The sequence below is a fragment of the Metopolophium dirhodum genome, chromosome 8 (assembly GCF_019925205.1).
Source record: "Metopolophium dirhodum isolate CAU chromosome 8, ASM1992520v1, whole genome shotgun sequence".
Lineage (NCBI taxonomy): Eukaryota > Metazoa > Arthropoda > Insecta > Hemiptera > Aphididae > Metopolophium > Metopolophium dirhodum.
In genome coordinates, this window is record NC_083567.1 from 20,162,900 (window position 1) to 20,187,893 (window position 24,994).

Genomic DNA, 24,994 nt, shown 5'->3' on the forward strand with positions numbered 1-24,994 from the left:
TATGTTTTTTTCTAACTAGTAAGACACAATATAAAGAATTTCCTTTTGATGGATAAAAAACTCAAATGATTTTTTCGATCTATAAAAAAGTATTAAACGAGTCTTCGGTCTATAACCGTGTATTAAACGAGTCTCATTGATCTATAATAATAGTTCTAAGTATTATCATATTATAATTATTTTTTTCAGTTCGTGATCGACAGTAATGTATAATATTAGGACAAACGTAAATTGCGCCCAACGAAGGGAAAAAATTGTAAATTTCGTCTGGAATTTTTCGGGTATCAATGTCTATATAGTAAATATTGCACCCAATAGAAATATTATTTTTATGATAGTCATTTAGCATTATACCCAGAGGACACCACGACAAAGTGACTATCACTGTCCTACAAAAATGATTTTTTGGTTTGCTTGAAATAAATAAATTAGATAATAAAATAGGTGGGTTAGTGGATGTCGCTTTGCTGTACAGTAGGTTACAAGTGGGTCACTGTAATGGATGGTGTTAAATTTGAATTCAATGATATAATATCATTTTATAAGAAAAACGATTCTGAGCGAAAACGGTCTGTCGGCCTATGATATTACTAAGTATATTTGATGATATTATTGTGAATAAAGTAGTTTATATATTTACTTATTTACGTCGAAACTTGTTTTAAATTTTCAATCCTTAGCTATAAAAGTTGAACATTTTATAAATTTTTAACTACAAAATAATTATTAAATTTTAAATTTGATATATTTTGTCAAAATTTGAACTTTAAATGCTTATAAAAAAAAAAAATTGTGCCTATGTGTTATTAATATTTTTCAACTGCTATTGTAACAAAATATCAGGAGGTTTGTATTAAGTTTTCACGCTTTTTTACCCAACAAATAAAATTTTATTAATATTTATAGAAAAAAAAACTAAAATAATTGAAAACTGACAATGTCCGTAAACAGCTCAAAAAGAGTCAAAATATTTTCAGTATAAATAATAATAAAATTCAGTAAAATTTTCATGTATCTACAGTCATATGTTTTTTAATTACAACAAAATAAGAAAATCGTTACATGAGAAATCGAGTGAATATCAAATGTTGTAAAAATATAAATTTCAAACGCTCATAAAAATTTAATTTGACTTTCTTGTAAACATTTTTTTTTTGATAAAGCTAGACTAACTTTTAGTAATCTTATATTACATTTTCAAATCTTAGATTTAAAAAGAAAATTTTTTATAAATTCTCAAACACAAAATAATTTTCTAATTTTCGTGATTTTTCCGTATTTTGTCAAGCTTTGAACTTTAAATGCTTATAAATAAAAACTGTGACTAAGGATTTTTAATTTTTTTCATCTGCCTTTGAAACAACAACTTAGGAGCCTTCTATTAAATTTTCAAGCTTTTTTAACCAACAAATAAAATTTCATTGATATTTATAGAAAAAAAAAACTAAAAAAAATGGAAACTGAAAATGTCCGTAAACAGCTCAAAATAAGTCAAAATATTTGTAAAATGTTATGGTGTATAGAAAATGCTAATATAAACATTCAGTCAAAATGTCATGTACCTACGGTCATTTGTTTTAGAGTTGCACCAAAAACCGAATTCGATTTTCTCGAAAACAGATTTTGCGTAAAAATTCCCGTTTTTCCTTAATTTTTCTTTTGTTATTTACGTCGCTTTTGAAAACTACTGGGAAATGTTTACTTTTGACCTCCCAAAGTATCAACTAGATTCACTTTCCTATCAGAAAAGTTAGTGTTGAAGCAAATCCAAGCATTTTACTGTCCTAAAAGGTGATGACAGACACAAAAAAAAAAACACATCATTGTAAAATCAATACATTCATCGCTTCGCTCAGAATCTAAAACGGAAAAATTGAATTTTTTTTAAATAAACTAATATGGGATTAATTAGGCGTTTTAAATATTTTTTGTTGAAGGTTAATTTATGCAGTAAATAATAATTAAACATTTTAATGATACAAAATCAGGTAATATATTATATAATATATTATATTATATTATATAGAGTTAATAGTAATTAGTAATACAATTATTATAAGTTACTATTGTAAATAGGGTTTTAAAATTTCATGAAATATATAATATATAAAATATATTTTCTTGAAATATTTCATTTCCATGAAAAATAAAAATAAAATGTTTATTATATCAAAAAGTTTATAGTCGTCAAATTCCAAATGAACATTTTTAAAAGTTTGTTTGTTATATGAAACACAGAAAATATGTAACATATTTACATATAATTTATAAGTTGTTTTACAAATCTATAATATAACAAATTTAAACATTGCCTTTTAACTATAAAGTTACAAGCTCATAAACCAACTCAACATCATAACATATTGTTGAGAGCCATGACTCTGTGAATGCATATTATACTATATTATAATTATATTATTATATTATATTCACAATGTATACAGACATAAACCACTCTTATAACAGTCGTGAATCGAAACCTTTTACAATAAACAAAATATGATCTAATTGTTAAATAAAAGAGTCCAGAGCAGCTTCACATAATCACATCACTCAGTCACATACACACATATATATGACTTTTGTACACCTAATAATATTACTGAAAATATACACTATTATTTCATTTACTGGTTGAAATTAACTTCAACTTTATTTCAAACCATTATCTTTTGGATCACTGACTGTCCGCATACAACTATTTAATATTCATAAATGTAAACATTTAAAATTCATAAAAAAAATGTTTTTACTCTCAGAATAATGCTAGGAATATTTTTCAGCACTTCATGTAGAATATACAAATATGAAACAATAAATCAACAAAAATAATATGTTTCTCTTTATTTCTAAGTGTGTAATCAATATAATATTTCTAATCATGTATAACCAAACACGTTTAAACGAAGAGAAAATATTTTTCATAATTTCATTGAAATATTTCAAATTCAGAAAACCCAATGGCCCATATTTCCGATTGTTTTAGAAACCAAAAAATTCCGGGCGCAATTTACTATAATATTTCTACTACCTGCTCAAAGTGGGCCCAATTTACAAGCGCCCTAATATTATTACGGTTATCGACGATAACTTATCTTACTGTCTACCGATACATAATATACATATTGTCCGACGTGAAATTGAGTAGGTACCTATGTCTATGTGTGTCCTAATCGTTTTATATACAGACCGTAATGGAATAACTGGAACACAAACAACAGGACTATTGGAGCGGTCACGTTCATATTACCAAAACGAAAATGTCCGACACTGTGACTATAATATGCGTTTATACTTAAATAATGTATAATATATATAATATATTGGGAGTTATACCGGGATTGTGGTTGTAGCTGACCATCGCCCTTGTTTGTATATTATTAACTATTTAAATATTAGATTTACTCGCAAACGTTTGCACAATAATATTATCTTGTGATTACGTTATTATTAGTTTGTAGTTTTTTTTTTTTTTAGAAGGGCCTAGGACAATCTACTCTGCAACCACGGTCGTGTGTGTAGGTAACCAGCTATTTGTGTATGTCCGAATCAACTCATTAGTAGTATTGTGGCCATCAACCTGCGCGACGGCTGCTGTCGCCAAAACAGACCAACCAAACAAATTTAACGAAACGTCCGATTCTTGAAATACCTACACATATATCACGATCGATTGCGAAACCTATGCCTATATATAATATTATACGGTCTATTTTAAAGTGATCAATGGTTTGAGCATGTGGTGTGTGTTTGTTTAAATCATCGTAGACTCTCATGATGGTTATATTGTATTGGATGTGTTTTATACAATATGATTATGTACCCACCTTAAACAAAATATTATGTATACATTACGTAATAGACAATAGTGTAACTAGGTAGTTACAAAATAATGGTCGGAATTTATTTAAAATTAGTTATAGTGAGTATATAGCTAGGATTAAAATTTGAAGTATACCTATTCGACATTAGAGAAAACTGAAAGTTGTTGATTCAATATATTATTTAAAAACCAAAATTAGCCATTAATATTCTCAGTATAAAATTATTAGGGTTACTATAGTATTATAATATGAGGTATAAGTACGAGTACCTTATACGCATATTATCTTATCCGTGTCTGGGGTCAGTAAATTAAGTTGCCATACTACCTACAGTACCATTGTCAGTTTTGTATGAATATAATTGTTTGGTATTTTTGACTCCCAAAAGAGATCTGTTAAATAATATGTTTTTCTGTTGAAATTTAATTTAATCAAAAAACAAACTTTCGCTGAATTAGATGGGTAACATCGAAATCTAAAATTGTGTCCAAAACCCAATCAGTTGCTTATACTATTAGATAACATTCTTATACAATCTTACATTGTCATGAGCATTGCGTGAAGCTTTTATATCAAAACTGTCTAAAGCAATTTAGTAGTGGTTTAGTGGTTATACCTATACGTTTTAAAATAAATATAGATATGAGGAATGTTCAGGGGGAAAATGTACATTTACCAATACTGAATATTACCATTACCTAGTTTTATCATAACTGGTTTTAAAAATTACAAAAAGTGACAACACATGAACTAGGTATAATAACGAGACGATGGATGTAAGCATGTATGGACTAAACAGATTAAGTCAGATGCGTTTTCATTAAAGCCAATATTGATTCAAATGGGTTTCTTTTTTTACATGTCATATTTACACCTAACAATATCAGTATTTTTCCAAATATTATTACAAAATGAGTTATTTATATCGTATGCAAAACAAATAATATTGAAACAATTGTACGAATTCACTTTTGTTGACGCACGTTTTTAAAAATCGAAATCTCGATGAAATTCGTTAGGTACCTTGTTCTCTTAAAATATCTCAACTAAAATGTACTTAGCGGATTCGATACCGTGATTTTCTGTTTTTGTCTAACACACACGCGACACAGGATTTTAGAGTGGTTCTTTGCCAATCATACCAATTGATCTAATGAAGCGATAAGTATTCTAGGAAAGATTTGAATTTGTCGTCAAGTCTACTTGAAATCGACTTCCCCACATTTTTGATTTTAACTTCTCCAAAAATTAAAATACGCCAATTTTTAAATACTTTTTTTAATATGACATTTATAGGAATTTGGGGAATAATATCAAACATGTGGCATGTGGGAAAGTCGATAACAAGTAGACTTGACGACAAATTCAAATCTGTTTTCAGAGTTCTTATCGCTTTAATAGATCAATTGGAATGTTTGGCGAAAAACCCAACTGAAATACTATTTCACGCATGTGTTAGACAAAAACAGAAAATCACGGTACCGAATCCCCTAAAATATCAATAACGCGGCCGCCGCAACTGTATTATCTATATCTGCGAGTTTTTCGGGCATAATTTTACGTGTAGTTTATATAGCTAGCATTATATGTTATACTTAATATAATTGTGTTTCACGGAATTTTCGAAATTGTATATATTTATATATTACGAGCCAAGTGGCAAGTAAGACTAACACTAATAATCAGGGAAAACGTAAACCTTCCACTGCCTTCAGGATTAGTATTTTTTCAAATTATAACAACAAAAACATAATAGTTCTATTACAACCCGGTATACCAGACATTTTACTAGATTTTTTATGTACAATAAATTATCAACCAGTTGGTGTTAATAAATTAATTTTTTGAGTGTAGGTAGGTAGGTTTATAATATATGTTTTATAATACTGATTTATGAATATCAAAATTGATGGATTTCAACAAACGATGACTCAAGTTCCTCTATATAAACTATATATATATATTATAATAACAAACATGTTGATTCATTTTTTTTATAACTAGGTAAGACATTAGAACATTTGACTTGAACTAAAAATAAATTTTATTTAAATTGAAAATTAAAAACGTTTACATATACATATATATAATAATGTTATACTTGATGTATGAAAATATTTATTTACGATTTATATGTTTCTAATGAATACAATAAAATATACTATACATATTAGTATATTTTAAGTTCTGGTGCTTCCAGTCTTCAAGAAGAAATCACCTCTAGCACTAGAAATAAAAACGTTATCAGATATTATTGATCAGATTGGTACGCAGATAAATGAATAATAAATACTCAAGCATATGAAAAAAACTCCATGATTAATCAAGCCAAAAAAAAAAATTAAATGTTTGTCAAGTTTCATTTTTATTCACCTACTAATTGACAATAATTATATAATTAAATAAAGATTTTTAAATAATATAAAGATTGAAACAATATATTAATTATTCTTCTTTTTTCAATTTTTATTGTTTCAAATGTTAACTATTTGAATGTTGTGGTCACATGTGTACAATAAAATATAAATTGATACCATAAACAATGTTTTTTTAAACATTAAGCATTGTTATATGTCTCACACGCTGAATAAAATAATCAAGCCATTTTTATATAATGTGTAAAATGTTACTTTTTGCTAAGTGCTAACTTATTTATTACCTACTTAACAATTTGATTAATAAGAAAATTACTTAAATTGGATCAAACATGAGTGGGTAACGATGACAAATTTAACTATTTAACATCAATCGTTCAATAGTATCTAATATCTATTTTTAAGTATATAATCTCACCTGGATGATGTGTTGTGTCCCATAAACTCAAGAGTGTTATTTTCACATTTGTTAGATTTATAATCATCCCATGAGGGACATTTTATCGCAACTAAATAATTGTACACAGAGTCTGCATAAAGTTCATATGATCTTGAATGGCTACAATGCACTGTAATAAATTCAATATTATGATTACTTAATCAGTAAATCTGTTACCAATAGCGTACGCAGGATTTTAGTTCGGTTAGGGTTTTACCTGAGTAAATAATTTACATTATTATATTTTCTAAACAGTTTTTATTTAACAAATTATAGTTAGTATCAAATTTAGTCTACATTTATGATTTATAGTGTTTAACCTGGTCATCTATAGAGCCTCATCGGGCCGTAATAAACGTTATAATAACCGATGGACGATGATACACCATAGATTATGGTAGACGTTTAGTAATGACGCAATGTTCTAAATCAACCAAAACCAAACTAAAACCTTAAACCACTGATTATCGACGTCTTTGTCATATTCATCAATTTATTTTATAGCTATTTAAAATGACCAACAATTGATCTGTGTGTATCAATAAATGGTATAAATAAGATTTTTTTTAGAAAAAAGAAATTTCAGGGGGGGGGGGAGCAGAAGATTATTAGTATTCTTGTCTATGATCAGAACCCTAGAAACCTTCCCTTGCGTACGCCACTGTCTGTTGCTCTGCTATAGTTGGTGTTCTATCGGGTTAATTTATTTATAATAATTTTGGTTAATTTATTGTTTATCACCAAATGGCAAATACTAATATAGGTAGGTAATACTAATGTAGTAATGTATAATTGGTTTCTGTTGGGATAAGAATTATCAGTTATAAAATTATATAATATGAACTACAGGTAGGTAACAGATATAATATTATGGTTCATTATTATTATTATTGTATTATGTATTTATGTGGTAGGCACATGTGGGTTGAGCCACAGCTCAAATTCTCCAAATTCAAAAAACTTTTAATGTAATTCTATAACACAATAATAATTATTGAACGGTTCAATGATTTTCAGTTCAATAATTTCATCCGGAAAAAAGGAACAGGGCACAGGTTTTTTAAAAATTATACTTATTATTGTAGGGATGGCCACTTTGTTAAGTAATGGGAACGGCAAGGAAAATAATAAAAAACATTGCCTACTTTATCGCCGTCACGAGAAAAGTAGACTAAACATGTACAAATTACAGACGTACCTACAGTAAAGATGTAAAGTCTCATTCAATGTGCGTGTCCCAGATATAACTAATGGGTTGAAAAATAATTTCCAGCAACCTACAGCCTACAGATAATCACCTGTGACTAGTAAACTTATCTGAACTTGTATTCTTAAAATACATTTTAAATTATATTACATATTAATTTTAATAGTAAAAAGCAGAATTAGGTATGTCATCGCATTAATGTATTGCGATACAAAATACAATTGTATCTAAGTTAGTTGTATCGAAGATACTGCCCAACCCTGCCTATAATATCAATAGAAAATAATTATTCATTATCTCAAATCACCTTTTCATACTGACAGAATACTTACTGAAATCTAGTAATTTGAATAATGAAAAGCATCCTGGTTGAGGCGCTGATCCGGAGTTGGGAAAGAAGTCAGCGTGGCCGATACTTTTATAGTAGCCAATAGTCCCTCCTGAAGTGTGGATAATGTCGACAAATAGGGCATCTTTTTTGTTCAAGTGTGGTAAATGAACGGGTATGATCTCGTATCCAGGTGCGGCTGGATCTAAACCTATACAATACAATAAAATACATTTTAGGTTAGGTTACACAATACAAAAAAAATTTAGAACAAATACCGAAATATGATGGACGTTATCATACACATTTATAACTTAAATGATAGTAAAAATAAAAAACTATAATAGTTACTATTTCGTTCAAATTTTGAGTATTCAAATATTTTTGTATCGTAGTAATATAATATAATAATATAAAACACTTGATAGGTACCCAGTATTTAATATGAACTGATAAAAATTCTAAATATCTAAATTGCGTTTCTTATTATTTTTTACAGCATTCAAATTGTTACCAGGTCTTCAAAGCGTTATTTACAACATCATAATACTGGACAAAAATTAAAATATAAACAAAAAAATATGATACCTATATATATAGGTAAGTACAACGTTAAACTTTTTCTAACGGTACCTCTTAAATGCATTATCATTGAAATAAAAATGCAAGCTAAATTTTTTTGAACCTTATAACTTATGAGTATGAACAATACAAAGTTCTAACACGCGTATTTAAAACCTACAGTACCCTACCCAACAGTTAAAAACCACCCAATGGCCTAAGTTGCCGTGGGTTAATTAATGAAAAAAAAAAATTCAAAGTTGTAAATAATAATAGTAAATATTTTTCTGATCTATTCGATTGTTGTTTCATTTATAAATGTAGATATCTATGTATTAGTTTATTTTTGTAGTTCAACCAATTTTCATGTTTATATTCACTGATGTGGTGTAGTGTGTAATATACGGCGTTTGCTTTTTTATTTTATTAACTATTTTTAATTACATCTAGAAGGTAATACACCCCTTATATTTAATTATTGTTATAATACAACTAATTATTAAATGTCACATATTCTTGTAGGTACCTATACGTGTTACAACTGTTATGAGTCAATGACATATTATTAAAATCATCTACAAAAAATGTGTAGAACAATTTTGTAATGTTCAACATTGAAATTGTGCAAGGTAACGTTTAAATAAGTAGGTACCCAAAAACCGGAAATTTCTATTTATTTTTAAAATTATTCCTTGGTTAACCAATATGTTTCCTAGTTTTAGTTAAAGGTTATAATTTTATAGTTTTAGTTTGCGTTATGGTGGGATTGAAAATCTATAATGATTTAATTTTTGAATGTTTTCAAAACACAAAAACTTAGTCATGATTTAAAATAAACATTTATAGGTACATCCAAAATGCTCACCCGTAATCCTGCCGATTGTTCCCGAGTTAAAATTAGAACCACACGATCCTACAACGTGGGCACCGAGACTGTGGCCTATTAAATGTATGTCTGATGGATTTATACCTGTGAAATCCACCAAATGGTCCAAAAATGCAGCTATTGCAGAACCGACGGCTCTGGTCAAGGATGCAGGAACCGGATACAAGGGATCACCTGCAATACTACTCCAATCCACACCGATCACATTGTACCCACCGATGTCGACATATGCTAATTGAGATCGAGGAAAATGGTATATTGGTATTTTACTTAGTTTTCAAAATAATATTAGTTTTTTTATTATACCGGTGTTAATGATAAATACTCCAGTGTAGTTTTCGCCTGATGAAAGCCATCCGTGAGTAGTAACTTTCAATGGTAAATTGTGTATCCAGTACTCAAGTATACTTGTTTCATTACCAAATTCTATTTGAATTTGTTTATCGTTTCCAAGATATCTATTAAAAAAAATTTAAAAAAAACATTATCTAAAAATTAGAATAATTTTATTCATAAATCATAATATAGGTACAATATATTATATTATTATTCGTTATTTATGTTATAATAAATTTAATACAGATATCTAAAAATTAATTATAATTTAACATTTATTTAATCCCGTATCTAATATTATATAAAAATGTATAATTGTTTGTTCTTCATCTATATAGACTCAAAAACTACCGGATTCGTATCAATAAAAAATTATATCAATACCTTGAGAGGTAGTAACAAATGTTTTTCAACTCATATAGGTCGATATAGCTAGAGTGGTTGATACATAAATGTTGTTTCAGCTCATACAAATTGGAAACTATTTTATTTATTTAAATGGTTGCCATTGCAAATTGGTTACAGATAATACAATAGTTATTATGATTGGAAAAGCCCCTCCCCCACGTACCTATCATATATTTCCCAATTTAGGTGGATACTCAAAACAATATCTACGTCTACACAACTGTGTATATAAATTATAAACTGTACAACTGTACATCGTCTGACGTAAGGCTCATCGCCCGTAGACGGCTAGATTTTATTGTTTGGGTGTGATAAAATATCGGATTCATTGTACTTACATAAAGTGTTGTGCTTCTTATCAATTTAACCCAAACCTACTCTTCGACCGGACCACGATCAACCAGCATTAAATCATCGTGTCAGAGTCATAAATCATAATGTAAATATCTAATTTAAACTATACAATAATTAGTATTTAACATTTAAATTCAGGTGTATTTTTTGGTTTTAAACTGTTTTTTTCTGTTGTTTTAAACAAAATAAATTGTTTGAGTTTTAAACAGTATATTTAAAATGACTTAATTTAAATTTAATATGTAATTTACTTATATGCCAATATGCCGTGTACCTACTATTTTATGTTTCTCTGTTTTTTTATTACTTATTTTAAATCTTAAGTGTATTTTAAATATTTTCTGAATGGATGTTTTCTGTGAACATTATATTATGTATATATTAACTATTAAGTAAAAACATTTTAAATTTGGTAATTTATCCAATAAAATTAAAAAAAAAATTAAATTTAAGGATGGTAATAGATATAATTATTTAATACTTTAACTTTTTTTTGAAGGATATCTATAATTATTTATTATTAATAATAAACCAAAAAAAATCACAATATTCACTTGGATTTAACACTGTTTTAAACAAATGTTTTATTCGTTTTAAACAATGAACAAAATGTTTTAAATGTATAATTGTATGTTTAATGTTAGTAAGTATCTAAAGGACATGACATTGGTATATATAGATAGCTATACTAACATATAACTATATTAATAACTATTATTTTTTTTTTTTTTTAATTATTATAAAGTGTTCCTGACAAGGTCATCTAAACTTATTGATAATATTAATTACATTTTTAAAAGAATTAACAATTGATAATGCATAATTATTTACAACAAATTACAAGAATTAACTAATAAATATATAATGGTACAAATAGAATAAAAAATAAAATAAATTATTTAGGTTAATTTGTAACTATTTATTGGTGTTGGGGAAGCCCCCCCCCCCGGCATCATGAGGAGGTCCACGCTTGAGCCGTTATTAATGTGGGTTTTGGCAGTTTCCTCAGATAGAGGTAGCATAGAGGGGTAAAGAATGTTAAGTCGTTGGTAACCTTGTTGAAGTTTTGAAGTAATGAGCAGGTTCCAAGTTAATTTTTTATCTAGGATAACTCCTAAATATTTTATAGCTGGCTACCAGGATAATTTTCCATTTTTTTGCCCGGCACTTTATTTTGTTTAAGTGGCTCTGTATATTTTCAGTGACAATGTGGGCGTCACTGGAGCTTGAATAAACATCACTGTCGTCAGCGTAAAGTGAAACTTCTATGTTAAATGAAGTAGGAAAGTCAGCAATGTATAAATTAAGAAGCGAGGGAGAAATTTTGGATCCTTGAGGAACACTAGCTGTTAATTTTTTTGTTTCTGAGTTGGCGTCATTTATACGAACTGAAAAACAGCGATCAGAGAGGAAGGATTTAATTATATTGAAGATTGCAGAATGGGTATTTAAAATTTTTAATTTGTACAGTTGGCCGTCGTACCAAACACAATCAAATGCTTGCGCAATATCTAAAAAAGCTGCACCAGTATGACATTTTTTTCCAAAACCATTGTTTATGTGTTCAGAGTTAAGCGGAGGAGTTGTTGAGTAGTTGAATGTTTCGGCATAAAACCAAATTGATGATGTGGAATGGCTTCAGTTGCATCTAGGTGGTTTAGTAATCTAGTGTATATGATTTTTTCGAATATTTTTGAGACTGAAGATAGTAGGCTTATGGGCCGGCAACTGATAGGGTTTGTGTTATCTTTACCAGGTTTTTTATCATTATAATTGAGGCTTTTCCAATCGGTTGTAAAGTGGCCGATTTTTAACAATGAATTGAATAAAATCGATATATATGAGATTGCTTTTTTTGGGATTTTTTTTAATAATGCATTTGTGATGAGCTCGTGTCCTAGAGATTTTTTGTTTGGTAATCTTTTTATTATTTAATTAATTTCAGCAGGAGTGGTGTAGGGAAGTAAGTTTTGAAAAAGAATATCAGGTTCAGCTAGTTAATTATACACTACAGTTTCTGTTTCGATATCTATAATATTATTCGGTGAAAAAGTATTTTTGAGAGTTTTAGCAAAAAGTTCGCATTTTTCATCATTTGTGCTTAGGTAGACGTTATCCGATTTTAATAAAGGTATAACACAGGCGTTTGGTTTGATTAAACGTCTATAGTAGTGACTAGCGAGCCATAAGTTTGAATCTGAAGGCTGAATTGTGAATAGGTAATTTTGATATGATGCTATTCTCTGTTTTTCGAGTAAAATTTGACTTTTTTAGTGAGGCGATTTAGATTTTTCTGATCTTAAGTTCGCCTATAGAGTTGTCACAATCTCCTGGTTTGGTGATTTATTTTTATCAGTTTTAGAATTGAAGTAACGACTATTAACAACACATATTTTAAATACAATTGTTATTATCTTACCAGGCTTTGTATAAATTAACAATAATTAAAAAAATAAATTGTGAATTATTACTTGAAGGAATCTAATAGTATTACATACGAATTGGAATAGAGAAACTTCAAGCTGGTTTCATTGATTGACAGTGGTGGTTTATTTTCATCTTCTTGATTACCTAAATAATTTTAAATGAGCTAAAATTAAAAAAATGATTTCGTTGAAATAATACATTATATAACTAATACCTAGATACATAATATAAATCTTGGTTTGACCTTTAAAATTATCCGTCAAACAGGTAGTATAGCTGATTAATAAGTATACAATAATATATAATAATATAGGAATGCCAGGGAACGAGAAAGCTGATGCAAATATGCAATGGCGAATGAAGCAATCACTTCCGAAACTATACCCACTCCATAAACAAAATCCCTATTATCGAAGACCTGATTAACGAAGCTCAAAAATGAATCCTTAAAATATGGCAAAACCACTGGGATTCGTTTTAAAACAATAACAAACTGTATTAAAATGGGCTTATACTTCCGAATGGATATTTAGTTTCCCGACACATTACGAGCAGTTTCGTGGACCAAACAATACATAATAAACCCAAACTGTTATATTTTATTTATGTAAAAATACAGATGATAATAAAACTGCCTATTTATATCATTTAATTTACTTTAATTTCTTTCGAACGGACAGGCTCAGATTGGTCCGTTTCAACCTAGTAAAAAGAAATCCCAGAAAATTCTTCCGTGGAAAATGCACATTGACATAAACATAGAAATCTCTGAATTAAAAAAGAAAACACAAGCCCTACTATGTACAGAAATATTTTTCAAATAGACCAAAACACATTACAAAAATACCATAACTACAAACACATTTACACAAATGCATCCAAATACCCTTATAAAGTTTGCGGCACAACTATGATAGACACATATTATGCAATACACCCAACAAACTTGTTAGACATTGTTGGATTACCCCCAGACTTTGTTGGACTCTATTTCTGTCGGTAGAGCTTTAGACACTTTTGTGCTGCCATCTCTACTCCAACAGCACAACTTTACTTTAGCGAAATTTCACTCTTATGAAAAATTTACAGCTTGATTTGTTGGACATTATTTTTGCCGGTAGAGCTTTTGAAACTTATGTGCTGCCAACAGCACAACTTTACGTTAGTGAAATTTCACCCTTATGAAAAATGTCCAGCTTGATTTGTTGGGCATTGTTGGACCACTCGGAAAATTTGTTGGACATTATTTTAGCCAGTAGGGCTTTTGAAACTTTTGTGCTGTCAACAGCACAACTTTACGTTATCAAAATTTCATCGGTATAAAAAATGTCCAGCTTGATTTGTTGGACATTGTTGGACAACTTTCAAACTTTGTTGGACATTATTTTCGCAGGAATAAAAATTTCTAGTTGCGCTGCCAAGTCACGCCAGCAGCGCCACTAATTGTTGGCACATAATTTTTGTGCTACACAGGTTCATCACTATTTGTTGGACACTGTTTGACACTTTTCAGAATTTGTTAGACTTTACTTCCACCAATAGGGCCAAATTCCAATTAAAAAAAAAAATCCTAATAGGATAAATATCTGAAAAGGATAAAAAAAAGCGTCTGACTAAAAACAATTTAAATTAAAATAATCAATATCAATAAAAAAAAGATTATTTAAATTAATAAATCCCAATAGAATAAAACTAAACATCAAAAAACCAGAAACCTAAATAGGAAGAAAAGAGTTGAATAAAAAATTAATATTTAGTAAAAACATGAATATAAGGAGCCTGACATATTTAAAAAATATCTTTATAGGATAAAGAACGTAAAAGAATAAAAAAATCAGCAGAATAAAAAATTTTAAATTAATAAAAAAAACAGTGAATGAAAAATAATACTTAATAAAAAACTAAGTTAAATAAAAAAGGCTCATTAAATTAAAAAAAACCTTGTAAAAATAAAATTAATAAATCTAAATGGAATAAAAATTCAGTTGAATAAAAAATTGATATTTTATAAGACCTTGGCAGAGCAAAATTGGAAATTGGCACCTCGGGGAAAATAACTTTCTACCTATTCTGAAAATTGTCCAACAGTAAGTTTTTATCCTTTTTGGGTTTTTTGATTTTAGTTTTTTTTCTTCTAGGATTTTTTAATTTAACTAACCTTTTCTTATAACATTTTATTTAATATCATGTTTTTATTCAGCTGTATTTTTTTTTCCTTTTTAGGTTTTTCTTCTTGGATATTTTTTAAATTTAACCAGGCCTCTTTCCTATCAGGGTTTTTTAGGTGCTTAGTTTTTTTTCTAATAAGGTTTATTCATTTAACTAACCTTTTTTTATTAAAATTAATTTTTTTATTTATTTGCTTTTTTTATCCTTTTTAGATATCCTATTAGGGTTTTTTTTAAATTGGAATTTGGCCCCCCGCGACGGTGGAAGTAAAGTCTAATAAATTCTGAAAGTTGTCCAACAATGTCCAACAAATAAAGCTGGACATTTTTTATGCCGGTGAAATTTCGCTAACGTGAAATTGTGCTGTTAGCAGCATATAAGTTTCAAAAGCTCTATCGGCAAAAATAATGTCCGACAGATTTTTTGAGTTGTCTTACAATGTCCCACAAATCAAGCTGTACATTTTTCATAGGGGTGAAATTTTGCTAATGTAAAGTTGTGCTGTTGGATTATAGAAGGCAGCACAAAAGTGTCTAAAGTTCTACCCACAGAAATAAAGTCCAACAAAGTCTGGGGGTAATCCAAAAATGTCCAACAAGTTTGTTGTATGTATTGCATATGTGTCTGTCATAGTAAGTTGTGCTTCTAACTTTATAAGGGGCATCCAAATCAGACTAAAACTTGGGATATCTATAGTAACTGAAAACTCCACCACTATCTACAAACTTTCTCCTGAATGCTGTTTATACAGCAGAAACATTAGCCATTCACAAAACAGCATTGGCGCAACTAGTGGGTGGGGGCTTAGCCCCCCTGACTAAGATTTAGCCTCTCCAAAAATATCCCTTATTGATTTAGATATAGGCTTTCTATAGGTTATTTTAAATAAATAGATTTGTTAGCCCCTCACAGAATTTTAACCCTAGTTGCGCCTATGCAAAGCAGTAAAAAATACAAAGAAACAAACTATTTAATACCAAGCTACTCGGGACTCTCTCAGTAGGTAGCTTAACAGCTATAAATAAACCAACTAATCCAACAGGCATATCTCAACTTAATCAAGAAAAAACTTACGAAGCACGTCAAAAAAGAATAGCTGAGATATCCTCTCTATAGGTACCCTGCCACAGAAGAATAGACGGCAATGAATTAGCAGATCAAAAAGCATCCAAAACAGCCTCATCTACAGACACCCAAACTCTAAACCTAAGCACATTTCCAGATTAAAAAAACGTATCAAAAAGATTCTAAACTAAAAATCGCAAAACCACAGGATGAAAAAAAAACAACAAAAAAAAAAGGTTTTCAAGTGGGGGGTGCTCTGGTGTGCAGTAGGTTACGAGTCGGTTACTGTAATAGATTGTAAAAACGAGTAAAAATATTTTATAAATCTTATGGTGTATAGAAAATGAGAATTTAAACATTCGGTGAAATTTGCACGTATCTACAGTTATTCGTTTTTGAATAATAACAAAATAAGAAAATCGCTACATGAGAAATCGAGTGAATGTCCAATGTTGTAAAAAAATGAACTTAAAACGCTTATAAAAATTTAATTTGACTTTCTTGTAGACATTTTTTTTTTTGATAAAGGTAGACAAATTTATGAGGAATCTTGTATTACATTTTAAAATCTTAGATTTAAAAATAAATTTTTTATACATTTCTATCTTAAAATACTTGGCACATTTTCGTGATTTTTACGCGTAAGATCAACATTTGAACATTAAATAGGTATAAAAATTAATTATGAATATGGATTTTTAATATTTTTCAAATGTCATTGTAACAATATATTAAGAGCCTTGTATTAAATGTTAAAGTTTTTTACCCAACAAACAAAAATTATTGACATTCATAGAAAAAAAAGGCGGGTAAGTGGATGTCGCTCTGCTGTACAGTAGGTTACAAGTAGGTCACTGTAATGAATCGTGTTAAATTTGAATTCAATGATATAATATCATTGTATAAAAAAAAAACGATTCTGAGCGAAAACGGTCAGTCAGCCTATGATATTACCAAGTATATTTGATAATATTATTGTGAATAAAGTAATTTACATATAACCTATTTACACGGAGCCTTGTTTTAAATTTTAAATCCTTAGCCATAAAAGTTAAACATTTTATACATTTTTAACTACAAAAGAATTAATAAATTATAAATTTGATAAATGTTGTCAAAATTTGAACTTTAAATGTTTATAAAAGAAAAATTGTGCCTATGTATTTTTAATATTTTTCAACTGCTATTAGAACGATATATCAGGAGCCTTACATTAAACTTTCACGCTTTTTTACCCAACAAATAAACTGACAATGTCCGTAAACAGCTCAAAAAGAGTCAAGAAATTTTCAAAATTGTATGGTGTATAGAAAATGTTAATATAAACATTCATGAAATTTTCAAGTATCTACAGTCATTCGTTTTTTAATTACAATAAAATAAGAAAATTGTTACATGAGAAATCGAGTGAATATCAAATGTTGTAAAAATATAAATTTCAGACGCTCATATAAAATTTAATTTAAGTTTTTTGTAGATATTTTTTTTTTTGATAAAGGTAGACAAACTTATTAGTAATCTTATATTACATTTTCAAATATTAGATTTAAAAAGAAAAATTTTTATGAATTCTCAACTCAAAATAATTTGCTAATTTTCGTGATTTTTCAGTATTTTGTCAAAATTTGAACTTTAAATGCTTATAAATAAAAACTGTGACTAAGGATTTTTAATTTTTTTAATTTGCTTTTGAAACAATAACCTAGGAGCCTTCTATTAAATTTTCAAGCTTTTTTACTCAACAGATAAAGTTTTATTGATATTTATAGAAAAAAAAACTAAAACAATTGAAAACTGACAATGTCCGTAAACAGCTCAAAAAGAGTCAAAATATTATGTAAATTTTATGGTGTATAGAAAATGCTAATATAAACATTCAGTCAACATTTCATGTCCCTACGGTCAATTGTTTTAGAATTACACCAAAAACCTAAATCTATTTTCTCGAAAACAGATTTTGCGTAAAAATTCCCGGTTTTCCTTAATTTTTCTTTTGTTTTTCACTTCGCTTGTGAAATCTACTGGGAAATCTTTATTTTTGACCCCCCAAAGTACCAACTAGATTCACTTTCCTATCAGAAAAGTTAATATTGAAGAAAATCCAAGCACTTTTACTGTCCTAAAAAGTGATGACAGACACAAAAATAATAAAAAAAAAAAACACACATCATTGTAAAATCAATACATTAAAGTCATTAAACGCTCTGCTCAAAATTTAAAAATATCCAAGTAGGTATGGAAAAACCCCGGTCTAAACAGGAAATATGAAACCATTTAGAATAGTCTTCAAATTGGGCACCATTCATAACACACAATCACATCATGGCTAGAAACGACCATATTATGTGAATCATGTGGTGTGGAGTTCACTGTCAAATACATACTAACTGAATGTTTAAAGTACGAATACGCAAGAATCAAACATCATAATATACCATATCAATTAAGCGAAGCCTTACAACCTTATCTCCAATCAAATAATATCATACACTTCAAATTATATTACCTAATTTAAGATTAAATTAAAATGTAAACGATATGTAAAACAAATGTATATTTATAACTAATGGCCTAGCAACTGATGTTATTTTTTCTCTAATATTGTATAAGTTAATTTAGTACAAACACTCTAGGCTAATTATCGCTGTAATTATTGAAGCCTTAATATAAAATTAAAAATATACATTCATATAATATAATATATCCTATAAGTCATACAAACCATTGACCGTATGGAAAACCATTATTAGAATGAGTATTGCATCGTAGATGTACATTTCTAATTCAGACGCAATTATACAAGATTTCACTGACAATTATGATACGAAACTATCTCAATTTAGCAGACAAATTACTTTTTATATTAATTTATTAATAGTTAAATAGTATTTACCAACGTGTTTGCCTATGCGTGAATCATTATGATTGTCACAATTCAGCTATATCTACAACGATTATTGTTGCTAAATCAGCTGGCTGAACATACTATTTAAAAATGTTCTATTTTTTTTTAAAAACAACGATACAAGGTTTCTCATAAGTCATAAGTCTTTCTCACAATATTCTAAATATATTAGTAAATCATACTATTAGGTACAATTTTTTTCCATACATATTTTGAAGTTTAAAAATTGATAAAATCAGATATGTTACGTTGAGTAATTTTTTTTTTCATATCAGTAATTATAATAATAATAATTAATTATTAAGAGGACGCCACACGGGAATTTGTTGTCACTGTTTTACAAACGTACAACATGGCAAATTTTACGTTCACAATAATATATTTTACTCTGCAATTTCTAAAATTAGATTGAATTTATCTCTTATAACATTTTAAGGTAACAATATTATCTAGGGTATCTTGATGAATTTTAATGATCTTATTATTTTTAAGTAAGTTAATATTATCATTTTAAAATTTGCAGTTTAAAAGTGGTCATAAAAGGTTCCTTAATAAAAAATATCAATAAAAGCCTTCGATGTGCGCTTGATAATATTCATAGGCAGTGTTTTCGTTATGAGATTGCAAATTTATAATGATTTAATTTTTGAGCGTTTTTTTTTTCAAAACACAAACTTAGTTGAAGTTGAATGTCAAAGCATTATTTCGACTAATATTATTGTGTACACTTTTTGTGTAGACACGCGCGAGAAATAAAATTAAAAAAAAACACATATTGTAAAATCAATACATTGCTCCATTCAGAATCTAAAATGTTATATCTATATCGTTTATGTTGATATATTTGTTAGCATGTGGTGTATGTTTGTTTTATTCATCGATTTTTGTATATAAATAATTTTATTGACTGTATATAGGTGTAATAAGAGTTTATGGCATCATTCTAAAATATTAGAATCAAAAATAAAAAAGTGGGCTAGTGGGTGCTGCTATGCTGTAATGGATGGTGTTAAATTTGAATTCAATGATATAATATCAATATATTATCATTATATAAGAAAAACAATTCTGAGCGAAAACTATGATATTACTAAGTATATTTGATGATATTATTGTGATTAAAGTAATTAATATATAACCTATATTTACGTGGAACCTTATTTTAAATTTTCAACCCTTAGCTATTAAATTTTGGTAGGTAATAACTTTAAATGCGTATAAAAAAAATTGTGAATATGGATTTTTAATATTTTTTTTAATGTCATTGTAACAATAATTATACCTTTTAGGAGCCTCGTAGTATATTTTCACGCTTATTCACCCAACAAATACAATTTTATTGATATTCATAGAAAAAAAAACTAAATAATTCGGAAACTGAAAATGTCCGTAATCAGTTCAAAAGAAATCAAAATATTTTTGAAAACCTATTTTACGTAAAAATTCTTATTTTTTTTCTTAATTTTTATTTGGTTTTTCCCGGCGCATTTGAAATTTGTTGGGAATTTTGATCTCCTGAATGCACCCAAATAGATTCACTTTTCCATCGAACAAGATACTGTTGAAGAAAATCGAAGCAGTTTTACACTTCAAGTCACTTTTACTGCCCCAAATGGTGATGACTGATGACAGACTTTTCTTAAAAATAAATAAGAAAAGCGGGTGAGTGGATGTCGCTCTGCTGTACAGTATGTTACAAGTGGGTCAATATATAATGGATTGTATATTTGTATTAAACTCGAATTCAATGATATAATATCATTGTATAAGAAAAACGATTCGGAGCGGAGACGGTTTGTCAGTCTAGATATTTTATATTGTTTTTATTTATTATAGGTAACCTGTAAGTTGAATTAATATTAAATATTATAATTTTTTATTCGTTTCTTTTGTGATGAGCAAAGTGTTAGAAATTAGAATACGGTTTTTCGTAATTTGTCGGTGGTTTTTCCCGTGGAATTAAGTAACTATTGATAAAATCGAAAAATGACCTCTTTAAAGTACCATTTTGAAACCATTAAAGTACCATTAGGATACTACATGTTGAAATCAAAGCACTCCTTCTGGTAGAAATGTTGTATCCAGGTTAAAAAAAAATATAAATACCATTGTAAAATTTCTAGCTTTCTCGTTCTGCTCAGAATCTAAAATGAAATACAAAAATACTTAAAAAGTAGTTTCTTACCTCATATAGTTGTAAAGATACCTATACATATTAAATATTATAATCATACTCAAACCTGAGCTTGAGGAATAAGGTATAGGGAAGTATACTTTAGGAAATCAAGAGATAAAAATAAGCAGTACCTAAATAATAACTGTTTTAATAAAAACAAAAAAAAAATAGAAGAAAAGCAGATAAGTGGTGGATGTCGCTCTGCTGTACAGTAGGTTACAAGTGGGTCAATGTATAATGGATTGTAAAACTTGAATTCAATGATATAATATATTAATACTATCATTGTATAAGAAAAACGATTCTGAGCGGAGACGGTTTGTTAGTCAGAATTTTTATATATTATTATTATTTATTAGCTTGAAAATTGAATTAATATTATAATAAGTATTATTATTTTTATTCACTGCTTTGGTGATAATCACCCTATCAACCCCCCCCCCCCCTAAATAGGTATCAGGTAGTAGATTAGTGTAAAAGTCTTATAATTGAAGTGGCAACTAAAATATAAAATTTAATTTTCAAATTTTATAGAATTGTGAAAAATTTGAAAAACTGGCAACGTGACCCTTAAGACGAACAGCTAATCACTGATGTATTTCAACAATAAAATATTTTTTTTTGTAACTATATTTTTGTGTTTATCTTATGAAAATTTAAATGCATATTTTTGCATATTTTGGTAAATCAAATGCATATTTTACCGTTTTTTATTGTATACAAATCCTAGCCCTGGTGATAAACAAAGCGTTAAACATTTTTAGCGGTTTTTCGTAATTTGTCGATAGTTTTTCCCGTTACAATAAACTAACACTGTATTTCCCCCCACGTTTTCTTTTCTCTTTTACTCTATATCGTCCCCTGACCTCTCTATCTAAGCGCTGTCCATTAGTCTATACATAGCTAAATAAATATTTAGCCACGAGTTTATAGATCTACTATGGTATGCTATGGTACCATTTAATAATTGAAGGGCTTGGTGCAACAACGAGATAAGTCCACTTTTTAAATTGTTCAGTATGAATAAAAATTAATTTTTTTTAATGGCAAAAACGTAGAAAAAAATGTTTCTACATATTTTAATTCTATTAATAGTACCCAAAAAGAATAAACACATTTGGGGTTTCTACATTTCTAAGATTTTTCAAAAATAATTTTCAAAGTTAAGTTGGCATGGAGTTATCTGGTTTTTTGCCACAAAATATTATTTTTGTTACTGTAAGTATAAACAAAAGACTCTCTCAGCGCCCTCACAAACTTAGCAAATCCACAAAAAAACAACCCAATAGGCAACCTAATATTAAACATTATATTCTTATCCAAAAAAGACATCAGATTTCTATGGGTACCTGGACACAACAACATACCTGGTAACGAAATTGCAGACGAAATAGCCAAAAGGGCAACGAAAGAACCAACTGATTTCTGGAATATAACAACACATTTAGATACAAAACTCCTTATAAACACTAACCTTGACCCAACCTGCCTTCAAGAATGGAGATCAGTAAGAAACAACAAGCTAAGAGAAATATAATCATCCACCCTCCCCTGGTTGCCTGACACATCACTCCCGCGTAGACATCAAATCGTACTCAACAGATTACGAATTGGCCATATACGTTACACTCATGAACATCTAATGAGCAAAAAGGATCAACCAATATGCACCTCATGCAACACCGTGACCACTGTCAAACACCTTCTAACAGAATACCTCCTCACAAAAGACACCAGAGACAAACTCATGCTCCCAAGCAACCTTTGTGAAATACTAGCACCAAACACGGAAAGAACATCTTCACTCCTAGAACTTCTCAAAGAAACAAACCTTCTGCAAAAAATATAACACAAATTCTAACATACCACATACAATTCACATTTTTATATATTATTAGTATCATATTAATTATCTTATATACGTTTTTTTTTTTCTCTTCTGTATGCTCTAGTATCATTAAGTAAACTATAATTAAACTGTAATATGTATATCTTAAACGCCAATAACCCTGGCAGTTGAGGCATATTTCTAAATAAAAAAAAAAAAATATTTTTTTTGACCAACTTAAATATTGATTTTAACCCAAAACTCTTTGCAGATTTCTTACATCATATTTTAATGTTCCATTGGTGTTATAATTTTGTATTCTGGAACCTTTAATATTCAATTAAATAAAAAAATATACAAAAGTAGGTAATGGAATTTTTCGTTGTTATGGTTATTTCATGTTTAAAACACAGTATAGGCAAAATGAAACTTTAAAAACACTTTTATTTGTTTATTTAATTTAATAAAAAGCATTATTACAATATACCATAGTATAAACATTTTCTAAATATTGATCTCTTTTAATATACCACCTACCATAAATAGGTTGTAGTGAAAATAATGTAGGTATAGTATACTTCAAAACATTTAACGAACAATATTAATTGAAGTAAAACTAATCACTGGTAGAGGTGGGCAAAAAACATCCATGTTTATGGTCGATACATCCATGTTTTAACATCGATGTTTAGTCATTGATAAATCGAAGAAAATATAGATGTTATGTTTCGATGTTTTATCGATGTTTTGAAATTTTTTGTCAGTTTTAGTCAGTTAACTTTAATTTATATATATATTATGTATAACTATAATAAAATAAAATTATAATAGACATGCAATTCAAAAAGGTCAAAGAATTTAAATATTAGTTTAAGTATTGAGAAATTGATGTGTTTGATTTGAAAGTGATTAGTTTTGTTAACCATTTTATGCTACTCATATATTAATGTTAATAATAAAGTTTCTATCGTACAAAAAAAACTTTTATTTTGTTCATAAAATATAAACTAAGTGGCCCACAAAATGAACCAGCCCATAGGGAAAATTCCCAATTTCCCGAAAGAAAATCCACTACTAGCCATAACTGTAATGAAAGGGTCATACATTGGTGTGCAAGGCAGTAGGCACTACTGCACTAGGCACTGCATAATACTGAAATACTGAATAAATAAAAAAAAAGATAAAACCTTAACCTATAGTCTTCTTTTCGTTTATTTAAAATTTTCCATGTTCTGAAAAAATGTTATGTTAAAACATCGATGTTTTTCTCGAAAATCCGATATATCGACAACATCGATGTTTTAAGTTTCGATGTATCGATATATCGAAACATCGATGTTTGAAAAATTTTGCCCATAGATAATAACTGGTACATGATGATCAAGATAACTATGTCTTACTAATCCATATAAAATGTAGGTATTTTATTTGTAACTTATAAAGTATTATATTATAATAAGTCGATTATTTTCTTTGTTAGTGTAATAACATACGAGTTGTTAATGTACAAAATACAAATGAATAATAATGCTGAAGTTCTGTCACAAAAATGTATTATTTAGGTCTATAGGCAGTTGCGTCAATAGGTAAAAACTCAAATGTAGTACCTACTTACTATAGAATAATTATTAATTAGGTGTGAACCGGCTATGAATAAATATGAACATTCAGATAGGCACATTACAAGCAATTCATTTACGAACTTA

General features: G+C 28.3%; 1 protein-coding gene across 1 annotated transcript in view; it reads right to left on the reverse strand.

Annotated features, from left to right (window-relative positions):
* Positions 1–23,485, reverse strand: part of LOC132951362 (uncharacterized) — a 29,991-nt gene extending 6,506 nt beyond the window's left edge. Inside the window, exons 1-8 of the mRNA XM_061023178.1 lie at positions 23,469–23,485; positions 23,132–23,294; positions 22,828–22,885; positions 13,217–13,289; positions 9,927–10,078; positions 9,600–9,851; positions 8,178–8,384; positions 6,618–6,768 (exon numbers count right to left, since the gene is read on the reverse strand). Coding sequence (XP_060879161.1) covers positions 6,618–6,768; positions 8,178–8,384; positions 9,600–9,851; positions 9,927–10,078; positions 13,217–13,289; positions 22,828–22,885; positions 23,132–23,294; positions 23,469–23,485 — 1,073 coding nt within the window. The remainder of the gene's footprint in view (positions 1–6,617; positions 6,769–8,177; positions 8,385–9,599; positions 9,852–9,926; positions 10,079–13,216; positions 13,290–22,827; positions 22,886–23,131; positions 23,295–23,468) is intronic.
* Between the last annotated feature and the right edge of the window lie 1,509 nt (positions 23,486–24,994).